Genomic DNA, 18370 nt, shown 5'->3' on the forward strand with positions numbered 1-18370 from the left:
TTAATCATGAATAATTAGCATCTGTGCATCAGTGACTGTTACAATCAATTTCTTTAATTATAAGAGTACAAATATTATGTTTGCCTGCATGAGGCAAACAAAGTTGTTTTAATCACACAAATAAAATATGAAGATTAGGACCAGAGATACAATAGACACTCACTGGGCATTTAAAGAATTAAAGATTCACAAACTCCACTAGAAAGATGCTGTCTAAACACTGTTAGACTATATAAAATGGTGTTCTGTCTGCACCAAGAGACAAATGAAGCAATTCAAGAATCTTTTACAGAACACCATGAAAATCATTCCACAACTGGTTCTCGGTTTCCAACACTAACAAACTCTGCCTAGGGATAAGCACTACTGAAGTACTTCTATTGAGCAAGGTAGGAAGTTAGTACAAGTAGCATACAGTGTGTCTTCTGCAGAGCGCTGAATGCAGGGCCTGTGCACCACCTGCAGCAGAAGTGAGAGAGGAAATGTCACAGCGGATTTTAAATTGGAAAACAGACCACAAGACTATTTTCTGCCATTTGATTTATTTTCAAACTCTCTTCATCCGGTGAGATTCGACAGACTTCAGTGGTTACATGAGCCAATAGCTTTAAGCTACTTGCTTGAGGCATGAAAACAACAAAATAATAATAATAGATAATACTACTATTATTATTAATATTATATCCAATTTGGACAGCATACCATTGTAATGCCATAGTACTTTTTGTGAGGGTTAAAATATTTTTTTTTCTTCACATTTTTTTGTTCAGTAGCTCAAAACCTCACTCTGCTGCTATGCAGGTGTTCACACATTTGCTATGCTGTTTCGCTCCATGAGTACACTCATACCTCATTGGTGCTCTCAAAAGTTGCACATGCACATTCAGAACACTAGGGGGAAACGGATGGAAGCACAGATCATCATCATCATCCATCCATCCATCTATCTATCCATTTGTATATTAAAAAAAATGAGTTAAAAGAATCAAAACATTAATACATGCTGCCAAACAAATTATGTAAACCTCTGTACCTAAACTAACTAAACTAAACTAAACTAGAAGGGGTACATTAACAAGCTCTAACAGAGTAAAAATTTAAATCATAACTTATGTGGCCAAAAAGTAGTTATATATACACTGAGTAAACTCACAAACCTATACAGAAATCCCTTAGGAATTAAATAATAAAAAAACTCAATATCGAGAGCATCAAAAAAAAAAAAAAACAGCTGTCACCTAAATGAGGACAAGGCCGTAGAGGGACATTAAACCACATCAGCCTGTCTTCTGCATTTAGCTGCGTCACACAGAATAATTCAGCACTGTACAGTAATATCACAATAGAGCAGGGGTTCATTTATCAAAGCAGATGTGTGAATAATAGGATATCTAAACATGGTACAATCAAAGACCATGCCATGAGAGTGTTTGAGAGTTTGTGAGAGAGAGAGGAATCAGGAAGATGATTTGGTGGCGTGTGCAGATCCGGAATATAAAACACTAAAGTCAGCACCCCCACCCCCCTCCTCCCCTCCTCATCAGCGGCAGTATGGGTAGACTCTGTGCTGCATTTCGCCCCCTCCCCCTCCCCACCATCCGATGATTCTTCAATCTCCCTCCCTTGGTCCCTCCTTTCTCTCTCTACCTCCTCTGACAGCAATCCCTGAAACAAGTTCTGTAAGCAGGCAGCCAGCAGCAGCGGAGGCTATCCAAGGGTGCAAATACACTGCATGACCATGCCTGGAAGAGCGGAAAGGCAAGGAAACGGCTAAGAGAGGCTTTAAACCAAAGGAGCTCACGGTTGCCAATGAGAGAAAAAAGGAAGGGGGTGGGTAGAACAGGGGGAGCGAGCACAAAAACGGACATGAGTGCGAGACAGTGAAGACAAAACGTGGACCCTGCTGTCATATAAGACTGGGAAAACAAAACACCAAGCAATCCAAATTGCCTTCTACTGCTCTAGAAAAGGGAGAACAGGAAGAGAGGTCAGAACGGACAACGATATGTACACAAAGTAATGGAAAGAATCAGGTAAGCGATATATGACAAGAAAGGCAAGCATAAGGAGTGTTTAACTCATGCAATTCAGTTTAACGTACATGATCAATCGCAAAGTGCACAGTGAAGCTAGGTCAGAGCGAGACTGCAGTAGAGCAAAACAGGGACACCTCTATTAGAGTACTAGATACTTTTTCCCCATAACAATTTCTAGCATGCACACAATCTCTTTTTATTAAGGGTAACATTAAGTCTTTAGACAGTGTCAAACAATCAACTTGCTCTAATGGATTTACTGAGGTAATGCAAATGTTTAGGGCTTTAATATCACCACAATTTTCTGCATGCTGATGTGGCAACCCAGAACGTGCAACTTCTTAGAATCGAGCATGGCATGACTATGTGCACACGCGCAGAGGTACTGTGCAACGATGTCCCTAAATGCCCCATAAATGAGGGGGTGAGGGGGATTCAAGATGCAGGCACTGCTACCAAGGCTAAATGCTAACATCTCACTACTGCAGCATGGCAGGGTAGCTCCTGGCAGAGGCTCAACCTATTAGCACAGAGAGAGAGAACTGAGCGGCTCTGTATGAGTTGTAACAGTGAAACCTGTTGTCAACAGTGCAATGGATAGAGAACGCTCAATAAATGAAATTGTCTTTGTGGCATAACGTTCATACTTTGTTAATGTGTTATACCGGGTGAAGCAGGATTGTTGGAGTGATTTTACAACGAAAGTGGCACATTAAGCAGTGATTCTTTGAAAAGTGCTGCTTATTTTCCAAAAATAAGGTGTAATGAGTATGTCTTGCAATAGTGGGGGGCAAGTGTGGAGATGTTCTTCCAAAGAGTTCAAATTATTGCTCCACACCTCTGCAAATCTGTAAAGGGCCGAGCTATAAAACTGTAAAAAGATGTTGAAGACAGAGGGACAAAAGAAGAAAATGTGTGTGGATGTGCGGAACTAAGGTTCTCACCATTAGAATTTTGATTTGGTCTATAAAGAATAAACAATGATAAGCTGCAACATGGTACATGATAGTCATATTTTTAGTTCTTCTACTGGGATACCAGGACTCCACCCTTCCACTAATATCTATAATAAAGCTTTGGTGTATTTAGTAAGCTTGTATACTTATAAATTTAACTTACAAAAAGAAAACCATGAACAACTTGTGTGACAATTTTTTCTTTGTCTTTTTACAGGAAAGCCCACATCACACTTGCCTCCATGCTGGCTAACCTATTGCTCATCCTCCTGTTCGGGGTGCGTGTGCTGGCCATTTGCCCACCAATGTGCAGCTGTAGCAGAGGCCACAGAGTGGTGGACTGCTCTGCCCGAGAGTTGGGTATACTTCCTGACAGCCTGCAGCACAACATTCATTTCCTCAACTTGTCTCATAACCGGCTCCAAGATCTCGATGGGCTCCTCAATCATTTTGACCACTTAAGAACTTTGGACATCTCCTATAACCATCTCCACCACCTTCCTTTAGGTCTGCCGAGAGCTCTTTGGGATTTACGTGCATCTGGAAACTACATCCGTCAATTGGAGAAGAATGATACGGCCTACCACTGGAACCTTCAGAATCTAGACTTGTCACACAACTTGCTGGAACGTGTGGTCTTAATTAACAATACGTTGTCCAATCTCCAAGCTCTCAATTTTAGTCACAACAAATTCTGGACTGTTCCGACAAACATGCCCTACAATTTGGAGATTGTGGACCTCTCTCACAACTACTTGCTGCAGATCCTACCTGGCTCACTGGATCGGCTTCCCAGACTGTCGAGATTCTACCTGCATGCTAATCGTTTTACCTCATTAAGCGAAGGTGTCTTCAACAGACTGGATGGACTGCAGCTCCTCACACTTGGAGAAAATCCTTGGGCTTGTGAGGACGAGGAAAATATAAACCATTTGCTGACTTGGATGCAACAAACCCCTGCTAAAGTCTTGGGCTGCCCCTGCTACACCAGGCCCAGATGTGGAGAGGTACACCTGGCCACTAGGAGAACCTGGCACTCAGCCGTATTCACAGAGCCGCCACTGGGTGCCGACGCTCGTTATCCTATCCACCGAGCTCCAATGCAGGTAGTTACTTCTGGTTCCTTGTCCAAGTCAGCCCAGTTGAACATAGCTCACAATCCAAGCCCTGTTAATACCACTGGGGCGGGCGTGCAGGTACTGATCATGGGTGGGGGATTTCTCTCTTCAACTCCACATAGCCTGTCCACACAGTCAAGCACAACAATCCGAACACGTAGCACCAAGAAGGTCCTTCCAGGCAGATCTTGCAGCACAAGGCATCAAATCCACATATGCAGCTTTGAAACCACCATTTTGAGCCTTTTATGTACAGTTGTCATCCCAAGTGCTTTGTGATTCAGCATAACAATCTCTTGAACTAGACCTGCTGACTTGAGTCTGAAAAAAAAAAAAAAATCCACAAAAAATGCAAAACGAGAGACTCACTTAGGTTTACATTTTCACATTGTTCTGGCTACTTTTAAGCATTCTTCAAGTATGCAATCTCTGCCTGCTTCCAATAAACGTACAACCTTCTACATAATGTGACTGAGTACTGTATGGTCACACATATTGACATCTAGACATATAGAAGTACACTACAAGTAGCAGTTCTTGATGTGAAAAATTGATTGCTCTTTCCAGTGTTATGCTTGAGCATTGACAGATATTTGTGCATTTCATTGTTTATATTATGTATCAAACTACAACACTGTGTAAAGTGTAAAGCAGATGTGTTCTATGAGTACAGACATGCTGCCTTTAACTGTTGAAATAAAAATAAAATCGGAAAACCCATAGCGTTTTACTGCAACTACGTAAAATAAAGTCAACAGGCCATGCAGCAGGACTGGAAAATGACAAATGCGTAAACACACAGCAAAGCAGAGCTGACAGCCCACGTCAAGAGAGGGTTAAACTAAATGGAGATATGCAGTATGTTACACACACACATACACACACACACACATACGTATACACAGACATATACACAGACATACATATATATAAAATATATACATACACACACTAGATGTGTGCTGTATTCGGTAATATGATATTAAGGGATAATGTAGAGCGAGGCGGTTGTTATAGTGAATACAACCCCGACAGGCTAATCAGGACCCCGATGCGAAGTAATAAGGACCCCGCTTATTACATGGCTACCTACCAAATAAATCAATAATTTGACAAAATATTGATATTGAAAGGCATTTTAACATTCCATTCACCTTAACTGGAACTTATTAGATTATATTTTTGTTTACACAGGGTTAAAATGTCTACTTGTAGTGGTAACCATGGAAATCTACAAAATATTATAGGCCTAATTGAACTATGGTCACTGTAATGTTCATTTTCATAAGGGACTGCCAGTGACAGGCTGTTGCACCCATAAACTGCAACCTTTTTATTCTGACAGTGTATGATTTATATTGAAATTAGTTACAGAATATAACAGCAGAATTAACTTTTAACATTCAATTTAATTCCACATACTATGTAGGTTGTATATTGACGTCAATATCAATATATTGATACTTCATATCGATACGCCCATCCCTATTCACTATCGTGTTCATCACAGCACCAAATGCTTAAAGGTACAATATGTAAGATTTTTGTAATAAAATATCCAAAAATCACTTGCACAGTGTGATATATTTCCTGCAGTTGTGTATACAATACTTACAATATCCCAAATGTTCCCAAGGATTTTTAATTTCAGAGAAATTCCAGTTTTAAATAATGGCTCATCACTGGTCATTGTTGCAACAGACATGGACAACTGCGTTATGTCGAGCAGGGTGTTGCAGGGTGTCGCTCATGCTGTTGTTGTTTCGTTCAAACATTATGGACCATGGCAAGCAGACTTTGGGACAAAAGGAGAGCTAAAACGACTGACTAAATGACTAAATATGCAGTACGAGATGAGTTATTTATTTCTAACTCCAAACAATTGGCCACTGAACCAGCTGATAAAATCTTCCTTTGATTCTATACGTGATTACAACTTGACACTCAAATTAACCTTTCGCAAAAGACGCGCGCATGCACACGCACTGAGAGGGAGCGTGGTGTGTCAGTGTTCATGGGCTATGTAAAATGATGACGCAGTTACAAAGTTTGTATAATTTAAACTACTTAGTCAACACTAAAAGTAGCTGCTGTTCGGTTTTCAGACTGCTGCTCTCCTTCTAATCACTTCTGAACTTGATGAACTTGACACTTCTGAACTTCTCTTGATTAAAGCTCCAGGTGACGGGGTTGCCAGATATCACAAAAAGAGCAAAACAAGCCGCTTAGAAACGCAGTATAATAAAGCAGCAGACATGGCAAAAATGTACCAGGGAACACATTTAAACATAACTAGTATTACTAATATCCTACATAATTAAAAGGAAGTAACTAATTTATTATGAATAGAATAGTTCAAGATAAAATATTCAGATATTATAAACTGATTGATGAAGTAAAGCAATAACATGAGATTGAAAAATTATTCAGCAACACTTTATTTAAAGTTCAATTGCACCTATGAGTTGTATTTAATATCAATCAGTTGGGGGCAGTTCATCTAAAAGTTGATGAGTGTGTTTTGTTTACTATATTTAGCTATCAAAATAGTTTACCAAAGAAATAATTTACCAAATAAAAGAAAAAGAAAAATCAAACAAGGTGAAGTACTTTTCATTTCTAAAGTATTTGGGTTTATTTATTATACAAAGCCCTTTTTGTAAATTTTTCGAGAATAACTACATATATAAATAACTATATTGTGAAATATATTGTTACCGTGAAATAAAATTATTAATATAAAATTTAGCAATCGTGCCCTGCTTCATACCACAGTCATGTTAAAAACATCAATGTATTCACTCATCCATAAACATTATTAGATCCATCAGCATGACGACAAGTTCCATAATTCCACTTATGCGTCATCAATCTACGTCTTTGTTATTGTAAGAGGTTAGCAACCCCTAGCGGCGAAAAAAATTACATATTGTAGCTTTAAAGATTTAAGGATATTTATTTTCAAACTTTGTTCTGATTCTTCATTGTTCAGTCACACTTTACAATAAGGCTTTATTAGTTAACATTAGTTAATTCATTAGTTAATATAAACTGACAATGATAAATACTTATAAAGCATTTATTAATCTTTGTTAATTTAATTTCAACATTTAATAACACTTTATTAAAATAAAAAGTAACTGTATTATTTAATGAATATGACTCATATATGGCTCCCCTGATCTGAACCCGAGCGGTGTTCTGTTATTGGACTTCTGTGTTAGTCAAAGCTTGTCCATAACGAACACCATGTTCAAGCATAAGTGTGTCCATCAGTGCCCGTGGCTACAGGACACCCTAGACCGGAGGTCGATGATCGACTTTGTGGCTGTTTCATCTGACCTCTGGCCATATGTCTTGGACACTCGGGTAAAGAAAGGGGCAGAGCTGTCAACTGATCACCACCTGGTGGTGAGTTGGATCCAATGGCGGGGGAGGAAGCTAGACAGACCCAAACGTACTGTGAGGGTCTGTTGGGAACGTTTGGTCGAGTCCCCTGTCAGAGAGATCTTCAACTCCCACCTCCGGCGGAGCTTCGACTGGATCCCGAGGGAGTCTGGAGACATTGAGTCCGAGTGGAACATGTTCACCACCTCCATTGTCGACGCGGAGCTGTGGCCGTAAGGTCTCCGGTGCCTGTCGAGGCGGCAAACCCCGAACCCGGTGGTGGACACCGGAAGAAAGGGATGTCGTCAAGCTGAAGGAGGATTCCTATCAGGCCTGGCAGGCTTGTGGGACTCCTGAGGCAGCTGACAGGTACCGGCAGGCCAAGCGGACTGCAGCCCGGGTGGTTGTGGAGGCAAAAAAATGGGGCCTGGGAGGAGTTCGGTGAGGCCATGGAGAATGACTATAGGTTGGCCTTGAAGAGATTCTGGCAAACCGTCCGGCGCCTCAGGAGGGGGAAGCAGTCCCCGATCAACACTGTTTACAGTGGAGGTGGGCAGCTGTTAACCTCAACTGGGGATATCGTCGGACGGTGGAAGAAATACTTCGAGGATCTCCTCAATCCCACCGACACGTTTTCCATTGAGGAAGCAGAAGCAGAGGCAGAGAGCTCAGAGGGGGACTCGTCCATCACCCAAGCTGAAGTCACTGAGGTAGTTGAGAAACTCCTCTGTGGCAAGGAACCGGGAGTGGATGAGATCCGCCCTGAGTACCTCAAGTCTCTGGATGTTGTGGGTCTGTCTTGACACGCCTCTGCAGCATCACGTGGCGGTTGGGGAGAGTACCTCTGAACTGGCAGACCGGGGTGGTGGTCCCTCTTTTCAAGAAAGGGAACCAGAGGGTGTGTTCCAACTACAGGTGGATCACATTTCTCAGCCTCCCCGGGAAAGTCTATTCCAAGGTAATGGACAGGTGAATTCAGCCGATAATCAAATCCCGGATTCAGGAGTAACAGTTGTTTTTCGTCCCGGTCGTGGAACACTGGACTCCTGGAACACTTCCCGGGGAGGTGCTCCAAGCGCGCCCAGCGGGAGGAAACCCCAGGGAAGACCTAGGACACGCTGGGGTGATTATGTCTCCCGGCTGGCCTGGGAACGCCTCGGTATTCGCCAGGAAGAGCTGGAGGAAGTGTCTAGGGAGAGGGAAGTCTGGGCGTCTCTGCTTAGACTGCTGCCCCCGCGACCCGGCCCCGGATAAACGGAAGAAGATGAGATGAGAACTAACTTAAACCAAGAATAATAACTTCTGTAACAAATGTAGCTATTGCTCATTGTTAATGCATTCACTAACGTTAACTAATGAGACCTTATCGTAAAGTGTTACCTATTGTTCTTTATAATTCTTTTGCACTTTAAAACATTGTTTCTATTTATAGATTTGTCATTGTTTACTTTATACATTTTTTGTGCAACAATATATATACAGTATATGTGTATATAAATATAAATAAGTACAGGTCAAGAGTTTGGAAACATTACTATTTTTAATGTTTTTGAAAGAAGTTTCTTCTGCTCATCAAGCCTGCATTTATTTGATCAAAAATACAGAAAAAAAAAAGTGATATTATGATATATTATTACAATTTAAAATAATTGGTTTTCAATTTATTATACTTTAAATTATCATTTATTTCTGTGATGTAAAGCTGAATTTTCAGGATCATTACTCCAGTCTATCACATATAGGGGGGGTCTATCACATGGATCTCCAGTCTATCACATGGGGGGGGGGGGGGGGGTTCACAAAGCTGGTGTTAAAAACAGCTGGCACCAGCACTCTTTGAAAATACAGCCGAGCTTGCTTTAAAAAGTCAATAATTTCCTTGATGTATTTAGTGACAAGTTTAAAAGTTTTCTCAGCAGTTTGTTTAAATATGTGCCGTGTCCAAGAAAGAGGGGACTACCCAGCTGAGTCTTGGATCTTCCTCATCAGTTATGCGATGCTATAAAAACGGTGGTATAACGTCATGATTGACAGCTGTGATTGACAGGTTCTCTGAGCGAAGTAGTCACTGAAGCACCAACATACTTTTTTTCGGGATCTTCGGAGGACTGAGGAGATTGTATTTACTTCATTTTAACAAGCCTCTTGTCGTACTGCATTCAACAGACATCAAAATTCGAGCAGAACGGAGGAACGGAGCAGACATAGACTACTTAAAAAAGTGCAGGGAGAGTGCATTATGCGAGAGTGAGGGCGGGGTGTTGATTTCGCGGCTTTACTTCCTGCTCACTACTGCGCAGGTCTGGTCCCGAGATCGCTACTGCGCAGACTCAAGTCCCAAGATGTCAGCGCCATATCGGGACACTGGCGGCTTCAGTTCTCATCAATGGAAGAGAGCGAAGGCGCATCGTCCATCTTTTTTTACAGTCTATGGGCTATACTCGATAATGTCAAAACGCACATCGTTAAAACAACAATTATGATATTATCACAGACAATATATATCACACAGCCCTACCACACAGCATACGCTTATAACTTTTCATTACTTCTAATTTCTATGTATGACAGTTTTATCTAAAAACGTTTTAGACAGATTGTAAACTAATGAACACAGAGAATGCGAGCGCTGTGAGCTCATTCTCTGGTGTTCTCAGCCCAGTCAAAATAAGTCACAACAACAAGCGCGGCTTATGTCACTTCAGAGTTCCTACTGGCGGTGCAAATGCAACCAGAAAATGTTCCTAGGGGAACCATTAGTTCTAAGGTTCCTAGAACTTCCTAGAACTATCTGGTCCGAAAGCCCCTATCAGTGCCTGTATATTGCATCACTTAAAGCAACACCATGGAGTTTTTCAACCTTCTTCATAATATATTTCCAAGACCCTTGTGATGGTACATCGACTTACAATAGGTTGAATGACACGTCTGCCATAGCCTGACGGGGTCTGTATCGCTTTTACTGGCACTACGGAACTTCAGGGTTCGGGTAGTAACCCGAGCACAAAAAGAACTATAAAACTCGACTGCTTTACGGCATATTCATTCATCAACTGAAAACAGAATGACTAATCGATTCTTGGTATTTAAGAATCGATATCGTTCCGTAAAAATGAGAATCGCTTAAAATCGAGAAATTGATATTTTTTACCCAGCCCTACAAGTAAGTATATTGCTTGCATACTATCTCTAGTTTTTCGAATTTGTTGTCTGCCTGGCTATGTTACGAAAGCTATCTGGTCCTCCATTTATCTTCAAGAATCAAGTAATGCTAGTAGAGGAGCGAATTATCAATCTGGTAGCTAGTAAACGCTAACATGCTAGTTTTCGATGAAAAAATAAAACCTATGAAATTATATTCATATGACATGCTGAAATATATGCCACTGTACCTGGGATGAAGACATTTCACACACAACACAGGCAGTCTGCCCAAGACGCGAGAACTCCTTCTGCAGAGTTCAGGGGTATCGGATTGTCAACAAATGCACGTGTATCCTCTGGTGTAACCATGACAGATTTTACGACAGTAGTAGAAGACAACACTGTTTCCCAACTGTAGGGGGACCCCGAGAGCAAAACTTACATGGTGTAGCTTTAAAGGGACAGTTCAAAGAAAAATAACAGTTCTGTCATTTACTCACCCTCATGTCATTTCAAACCTGTATGACTATTTCTTCTATGATCCAAAAGGAAGATATTTTGAAAAAAGTCTCATTGTTTTTTTGTCTACAGAATGAAAGTCAATGGGGTCCAACGTTGTTTGGACAACAATGTTTTTCAAAATATCCTCTTTTGTTTTCTACAGAAGAAAGTCGTCCAAGAAGTAGTTTGGGTGAACGATCCCTTTAAGTGGAAAAGTTTGACAAAAAAAAAAAAAAATTATTGCATCTATCCTCCAATAATAACACACCTCCGCCTCTTGCAAGGGTGTTGGTTTAAGAGCTCAAATAAAAGGCATCATTTCACTCTGGCATTCACACCAACATCTTTCCGGAGAACTAAAAGACACAAAGAACAATCATCCATGACAAATGGTAAATATGACTATTTTATATAAACAAGCTATATTTTCAAGGTGATGGTTTCAAATCCAGTAATATTGGCTAAATTTGGATGTGTCTTAGTTATTAAATACTACTATTTAGAGTAAAACATTTAAAAATCATATCAATTATAATTTTTTGTTGTTTTCCACATTTTAATAGAGAGAGCTGAATATGGCTTTCAAAATTCAAATTCTACTACTGCTAGTGGCTTTTATGATTACAAGCTATAGTCTTACCAATGCCGACAACGACACCAACACAACCTACTGCACAAACATCAACTCAACCTTCTGCACAAACACCAGCTCACCCAACTGCACAAACATCAACTCAACCTTCTGCACAAACACCAGCTCACCCAACTGCACAAACATCAACTCAACCTTCTGCACAAACACCAGCTCACCCAACTGCACAAACATCAACTCAACCATCTGCACAAACACCAGCTCACCCAACTGCACAAACACCAGCTCACGTAACTGCACAACCAACGGCCCAAACAATGGCCCAACCAACGGCACGAACAACGGCCCAACCAACGGCCCGAACAACGGCACGAACAACGGCACGAACAACGGCCCAAACAACGGCACAACCAACGGCACAACCAACGGCCCAACCAACGGCACAACCAACGGCCCAACCAACGGCCCAACCAACGGCACAAACAATGGCACAAACAACGGCCCAACCAACGGACCGACCAACGGACCGAACAACGGCACAACCAACGGCACAACCAACGGCCCAACCAACGGCCCAACCAACGGCCCAACCAACGGCCCAACCAACGGACCGAACAACGGACCGAACAACGGCACAACCAACGGCACAACCAACGGCCCAACCAACGGCACAACCAACGGACCGAACAACGGCACGAACAACGGCACGAACAACAGCACAACCAACGGCCCAACCAACGGCACAACCAACGGCACAACCAACGGCCCAACCAACGGCACAACCAACGGACCGAACAACGGCACGAACAACAGCACAACCAACGGCCCAACCAACGGCACAACCAACGGCACAACCAACGGCACGAACAATGGCACGAACAACGGCACGAACAACGGCACGAACAACGGCACGAACAACGGCCTAAACAACGGCACGAACAACGGCCTAAACAACGGCACGAACAACGGCACAAACAACGGCACAAACAACGGCACAAACAACGGCACAAACAACGGCCCAACCAACGGCCCAACCAACAGCACAAGCACTGCAACAAAACCCAGCACTTATATTGCAGCATTTCTTTCACCTATGGGGAGTGTGGGACTGTCTGGACTTCTAATCTACATCGTCACCTACACTGCATTTCTTAAACTCTTCCACCAGTCCTGATAATCAACACCAGGGTAGGGTTGCACCAACCGTTCGTAAGTTCTTTCTTAAATTGGAACGTAAAATCCACACTAGAGGCTTAGTAACTACTAGCTAGTTTGTAACTAACTCTGTACTTTATTCCGTTGAACCATTTGTTCATAAGGCAAAACGTTGCTAGTAGCTCTCCGTAAAGTAATGCGTAGTCACATATGACGTTTAGCCTCGATGATCCAACAGCAGCCTTCAAATACTTGAGCAAGTTGTGTTGAAATGCCGTGAATTTCAGTTTATCCTTCATTCTAACTTCTTTTGCCTCACATTACTAACGGTAAAAATAAGTTTCCATTAAATATGATAGCCTACTTGATCATTAATAACAAGTGTTTTTATATGTAAATAACATTCAGAAACTGTATTTGAACTGAAATGAATAAGGATCAATAAATAAATATTGATACAAAAAAACATAAGACATTACGTTCATTGATTCTGACTGATATTTGACATGCACAACATGGACCGATGCACACAGCAGCGGGCTGTTTATGACAGGTTTGTGTTAAAGAGCCCCTAACAAAGTAATCTTTTCACATAATGTTCTCTCTTAAAATGTAAGCGAGTGTAAATGTCAGCATTATCATATATGTCTAAAGAATTGAAGTCTGTCAGGTAAAAGAAGAGCTTATTGATGCAGTTCAGTCTGTCTAATATTTTATTCCAACCGCTACTCCTGATCGGAGGCTGCCCTAAATATTTCGTTTATACGTAGAGTTACGCTTCAACTAAGTTTAATGGTGCAACGCAAAAATATTTAGAAGTGTTTAAGTCGTAACTTAGTGTCCATTTACGTCAAAACTAGGCTAAGTTGTAACTTACACACAGTTGGTGCAACCAGCCTCAGGAGTTGAAATTACCTGTGTTTTTCAAACAGCTAAAACCTAGATGTTTTGCAGATAATTACTGCTCTGATAAATACTTCCACACAATACAAAATCTAGAAACACATGTATGATTATATAAAGAATTAAAATAAAGAATAAACACTTTAATTGGCACTTTCAAAAATTACCTTGAACATTCAGAATGGTTAAGGATGGGTGTATATTATTAAGAGGTATATGTATGTGTCATATATAACAATGTATATAATGTCTAGTAATGACATACTACAGAGTGACACATCAATAATCAAATAATGAAAGTTGCTTTTCTGCTTTTCTGTGTACTTATGCAAAGCTTATTAAAGACTGTTTGATTCTTCAAATATGCACATATGATACTCGTGTAATCCTTAAAGAAAGAGAACAAACATGACAAACAGGATAAAGGAGAATACAGGAGGAGTGAAACACCAAAAGAGCATAAATCAAAAATAAAGCTCTTACCTGCGGGCAATGTAGTAAAATACAGGATTGCCATTCTTAGATGTTCCAGCTTGGTAAAAGATGTTGAGGGTCTTTAAAGCTTTAAATTCCTCCTTCTCATGGACTTGATGCCTGAAAAACAAGAAGAAAAAAAACAATGTTTTTTTTTTGTTTTTTCCAGATTATAAATTAGGGCTGCTAATTTATTAAAAGCACAATTTTTTGACATTTTTAGACAATTATGTATTTATATACTGTATTTTCTATGTATTTATTTTTTTAAAAGCCACAACAGAATATAAGATGCAGCGGGCCAAAGCACAAGTCGCATCACTGTATAAGTCAGATTTTATTATTACATTCAAAAATCATATAAAAATACAGGTAAATAAAGTAAAGACACTATTAATATGTATTTTAGTCCCCTCACGCCACAAAAAAGCATTCAAATTTAACAGTATACAGAATAAAAAGTATAAAATAGACCCCAATTAGTGCCATTCATAATAAATATTATAAAACCAAGCCTAAACAAATTAGGGTTTTCGGCATTATGTTAAGGAAGGTCTAATCTCGGGAACGCACACAAAAAAAAAAAAAAAAAAAAAAAAAAAAAAAAAGATTTACTATCTCTTAGTGTTGTGATCCCATGACGTCAGAAAATTGCGCTAAAACACTCACTGAGTTTTTATTACTTGTTTTCTCTCGCAAACAACTAACTTCAGTTGACTGACATATACCACCCATTTAACAAATTCGAAAGTAATAAATGATAAATTATATTTTAATAAGTAAAATTACATTTGATCTACAGCCTTTTTTAAATCCATATATTATTTATAAATAAACAATATATGAAAAAATACAAACAAATATATAGAGATAAATAGATACTATAATTTCCAGACAGAGAAAATGTCAGAATCACACCAGCAAAAACATGCTGTTAACTGGAAAGCTCAGTTTATATGACAATCTTTACTCTGGCTATATCTGGGTAAACAATGAAGAGAAAAGAAACACTAGCTTTTGGCAAAAGCAAGAACAGTCACCTTGTCATAAACTCCTCAAACTTTGAGCTGGTGAGGTTGAGGCTGGACCAGTGCGTGTCAGCAACTGGCTTATGTTCAGGGGGACCCAGGTACGCCAGGAGGGTGGCCATCTTGTCAAATGGTCTACGACCCACTGCCTTGTGGTCCCTATAGTTTAAAGTTTGATTACAACTTTTGTATCTGTATTAAGACATTACATATTTTTTCCATATTCAAAACTATTTTACATTTACTGTGGAAACAGGACAAAGATTGTATCTAGATGGGTTAGTTACTAAAAAAACCCGGATGAAGGATACAGTCCTTGTGTACCTTGTAACTTGACATGACCTTCTTTGTATATCTAGAAGCTATCTTACCTGTTGCTGGAAAGGTATTGGCCAATTCTTTCCTGGTTGTTCCATAACAGACGGTGCAGGGCAAGCACGTTGCCATCACTGATAAAAGACAAACTATGGTTCACGGAGTCACTCGGCGGAGAATCAGATGCAATATCCAAGAAGAACCTGCCAAAACAAAAAATTTGCCATTTTGAAGCCCAAGCGTCAAGAAGTTTTTGAGAAGCAAATGGGTTTAAAACATTGCATTTCAAGACCAAATAAAATCACAACTGGAGATATGACTTTAGTACGTATCTTCAGGTTTTAAGGCCACATATATGCTTGCATACCCCTAAATGTGGCAAAAGTTACTTTTAGCAAATATGCATATTTAAAATGTAAAGTTTTTCTCTTCCAGGTTAAAGTATCAAAAGTATTATTGAACATCTAGCACAAATATAGTCCAATTAAGTGCTCTCTGAAAATACAGTTACAACACATGCCTCTAACTAGCTACTAAAAGCATATATTGGTTCATTACTAAGACAATTTTAATTGTGTAAATTATAGTGTTCAGAAGCTTTTTTAAACCATAAAAAGATAAAGAAAAAACGGGTAGTTATATTGTGAGAGACAATCAAACCTTCTGGCTGCATCAAAGTTGCTTTTCACAAAATCATTAAAGGGCCGCATATGCTCTTCTTTTGTAAAGAGGACATGATTAGCAATGCTCTGGAGAATCTGGAGAAAAAATAAAATAAAATACTGTGGCTGAAATATATGTAGAAATACAAATTTTGCTATTAACTGGGTGTGGTATAAATCAACAATTAATCTTGCCAGTTAGTCATCAGATGATGAAAATGAAAGATCTGTATGAATCTGGCATGACTTTACTCACACTTACCTTTGACATGAGTTTGAGGCCACGCTCGATGCGAGGTGGGGGTTTCTTGTCTAGGATGCCCGCCTCATACGGTGATACGATAGCTGGGTTAATGAAGCGCAAGAACATGGCACTTCCTACTGCACCAATACTGTTCTGAGGAAACCGCTGGCTGACCACCTGCACAAACGGATGGAGGAAAGCAAGAGGAAACACAGTTGAGTGCCGGAAGGATGAATCATAGATAAATGACAGGCACAAGTCAAATTCTTTTTGATATATTGTTGATAATTTAATACATCATGATAATTTATATTTAAAAACAACAAATAGAAAAGAAAACTAATCTTTTCAATCGGTTTACAAATCAGGAAAGGATATAATGAAGAACAAAATGTGTGAATGAAAGAAGGGAAAAATAATTTATATGTCAGGTAAAACAGGCTCTATAAGAAAGAAAAGTGTCATGAGACTTGACACTAAACAGTGTTTGTACAGTCAAACTAATAATCAGACGTCAGACTTGTACATGTACATAGACAGTACTAATAAACATTACCACAATCACATTACTACACATTAAACAATCCCTTACGAACCAAAATAAATGTTTGCAGAACAATGCGTGACAGAGGATACACACCCTTATATACAAAACTCAACTGAGTACAATGCGTGTGTGCAGTTCCACCGCACCTATAATACAAATCCTTTGTAGAGGACTGAATTATTACTACTAGGGCTGGGTATCGTTCAAAAAGTTTCAATATTCATACAGATACCTTGACTTCGATACCAGTTCCTGAACGATACTTTTTGCGCTACCGATTTGATGAAATCCGTTTTAACAAGATTACGTTTTAATAAGTTTTATTTTTTCAGTTTGTGGACTTTTTTTTCCAGACACAATGACTCATATAGGCCACTGGTGGGCAGAATATATGCTGCGAGTCGTGTCCAAAGCACTGGCAAAAGTAGCCTAATGTTGTTATGAATCTGTCTGGAAAAAATAGCAAGGAGACATTTTAATTGTTTATTAATAAACTAGTGTTTTCTGAGTCAGTGTTGGCTGCAAAGATGAAGTTAATGTTGTTGACTCGTCGTCATCACAGTATGGTGAATGCGCGCTCATCTATAGAGAGAAATGCACCTTACATCTGGATAATTCCTAACTGGATAAAATTTGGATAAAGTTTATTCCGTGCACTGTCAAGTGCTTCATCAGATTTGCTGTGTTGCCGGTCTTGGCAGCAATTATTTTTGTCGCAAATATTGCATCACACGCTGTTGACATCGAGCCTGGTGAAATGTAGCCACACTTTTGATCTTTTCCAGATCTTTTACATCTATGGGGGTTGGGATGCTTACACACTATAGCCTCAGGTGAGAGGTCACTGGGAGTAACCGGCATAAACTAGTGTTTTTCCTTGATGCCTCGCCACAGCCAATCATGCTGCGTGCTTATTGGCTCACTGACATTGACAAGATTAACCCTTTAGTTAGTTATCGAAATTTGGTACCAAACGACAAGACATGAAACTCAATGGTAGCGAGGCAATTCGGTGTCTAAAAAGTAACGAACTCCATACCCAGCCCTAATTACTACTAATTATACTGAGACTTAAAATAGGCTACGAAGGGTCTCAGCTTATGATAATATTTTCTAAGTCAATCACTGATCAGAAGAAACCTCTTTTAAATTTGCAAAATCTAATTATCATCAAGGGAATAAACTTATTCTTTGTGTATCATTTTAAGATAATCAACAAACTGACAATTACTGAATGTGTTTACATGCACCAATTTTACGATTGGTCATTTTAAAATATCATGTAAACATATTTTCCTTGTGCTTTTT

General features: G+C 39.7%; 3 protein-coding genes across 7 annotated transcripts in view; 2 read left to right on the plus strand and 1 right to left on the minus strand.

Annotated features, from left to right (window-relative positions):
• nf1a (neurofibromin 1a) overlaps positions 1 to 18370 on the minus strand; it is a 77040-nt gene that overhangs the window by 29801 nt on the left and 28869 nt on the right. For all 5 annotated transcript variants that reach the window (XM_079885731.1, XM_079885727.1, XM_079885730.1 and 2 more), the window contains 5 exons: positions 16534 to 16692; positions 16270 to 16367; positions 15666 to 15812; positions 15307 to 15453; positions 14276 to 14386 (listed from right to left, as the gene is read on the minus strand). In XM_079885731.1, the coding sequence (XP_079741857.1) occupies positions 14276 to 14386; positions 15307 to 15453; positions 15666 to 15812; positions 16270 to 16367; positions 16534 to 16692 (662 nt within the window). The remainder of the gene's footprint in view (positions 1 to 14275; positions 14387 to 15306; positions 15454 to 15665; positions 15813 to 16269; positions 16368 to 16533; positions 16693 to 18370) is intronic.
• On the plus strand, positions 1837 to 4804 carry omg (oligodendrocyte myelin glycoprotein). Its single transcript, XM_079885761.1, has 2 exons — positions 1837 to 2033; positions 3210 to 4804. The coding sequence occupies exons 1-2, from the start codon at positions 2020 to 2022 to the stop codon at positions 4387 to 4389; spliced, it is 1194 nt and encodes a 397-aa protein (XP_079741887.1). The 5' UTR covers positions 1837 to 2019; the 3' UTR covers positions 4390 to 4804.
• On the plus strand, positions 11461 to 14152 carry omgb (oligodendrocyte myelin glycoprotein b). The gene is made up of 2 exons (XM_079885581.1): positions 11461 to 11534; positions 11706 to 14152. The coding sequence occupies exons 1-2, from the start codon at positions 11532 to 11534 to the stop codon at positions 12906 to 12908; spliced, it is 1206 nt and encodes a 401-aa protein (XP_079741707.1). The 5' UTR covers positions 11461 to 11531; the 3' UTR covers positions 12909 to 14152.

This window comes from Squalius cephalus (genome assembly GCF_949319135.1).
Source record: "Squalius cephalus genome assembly, chromosome: 11".
Lineage (NCBI taxonomy): Eukaryota > Metazoa > Chordata > Actinopteri > Cypriniformes > Leuciscidae > Squalius > Squalius cephalus.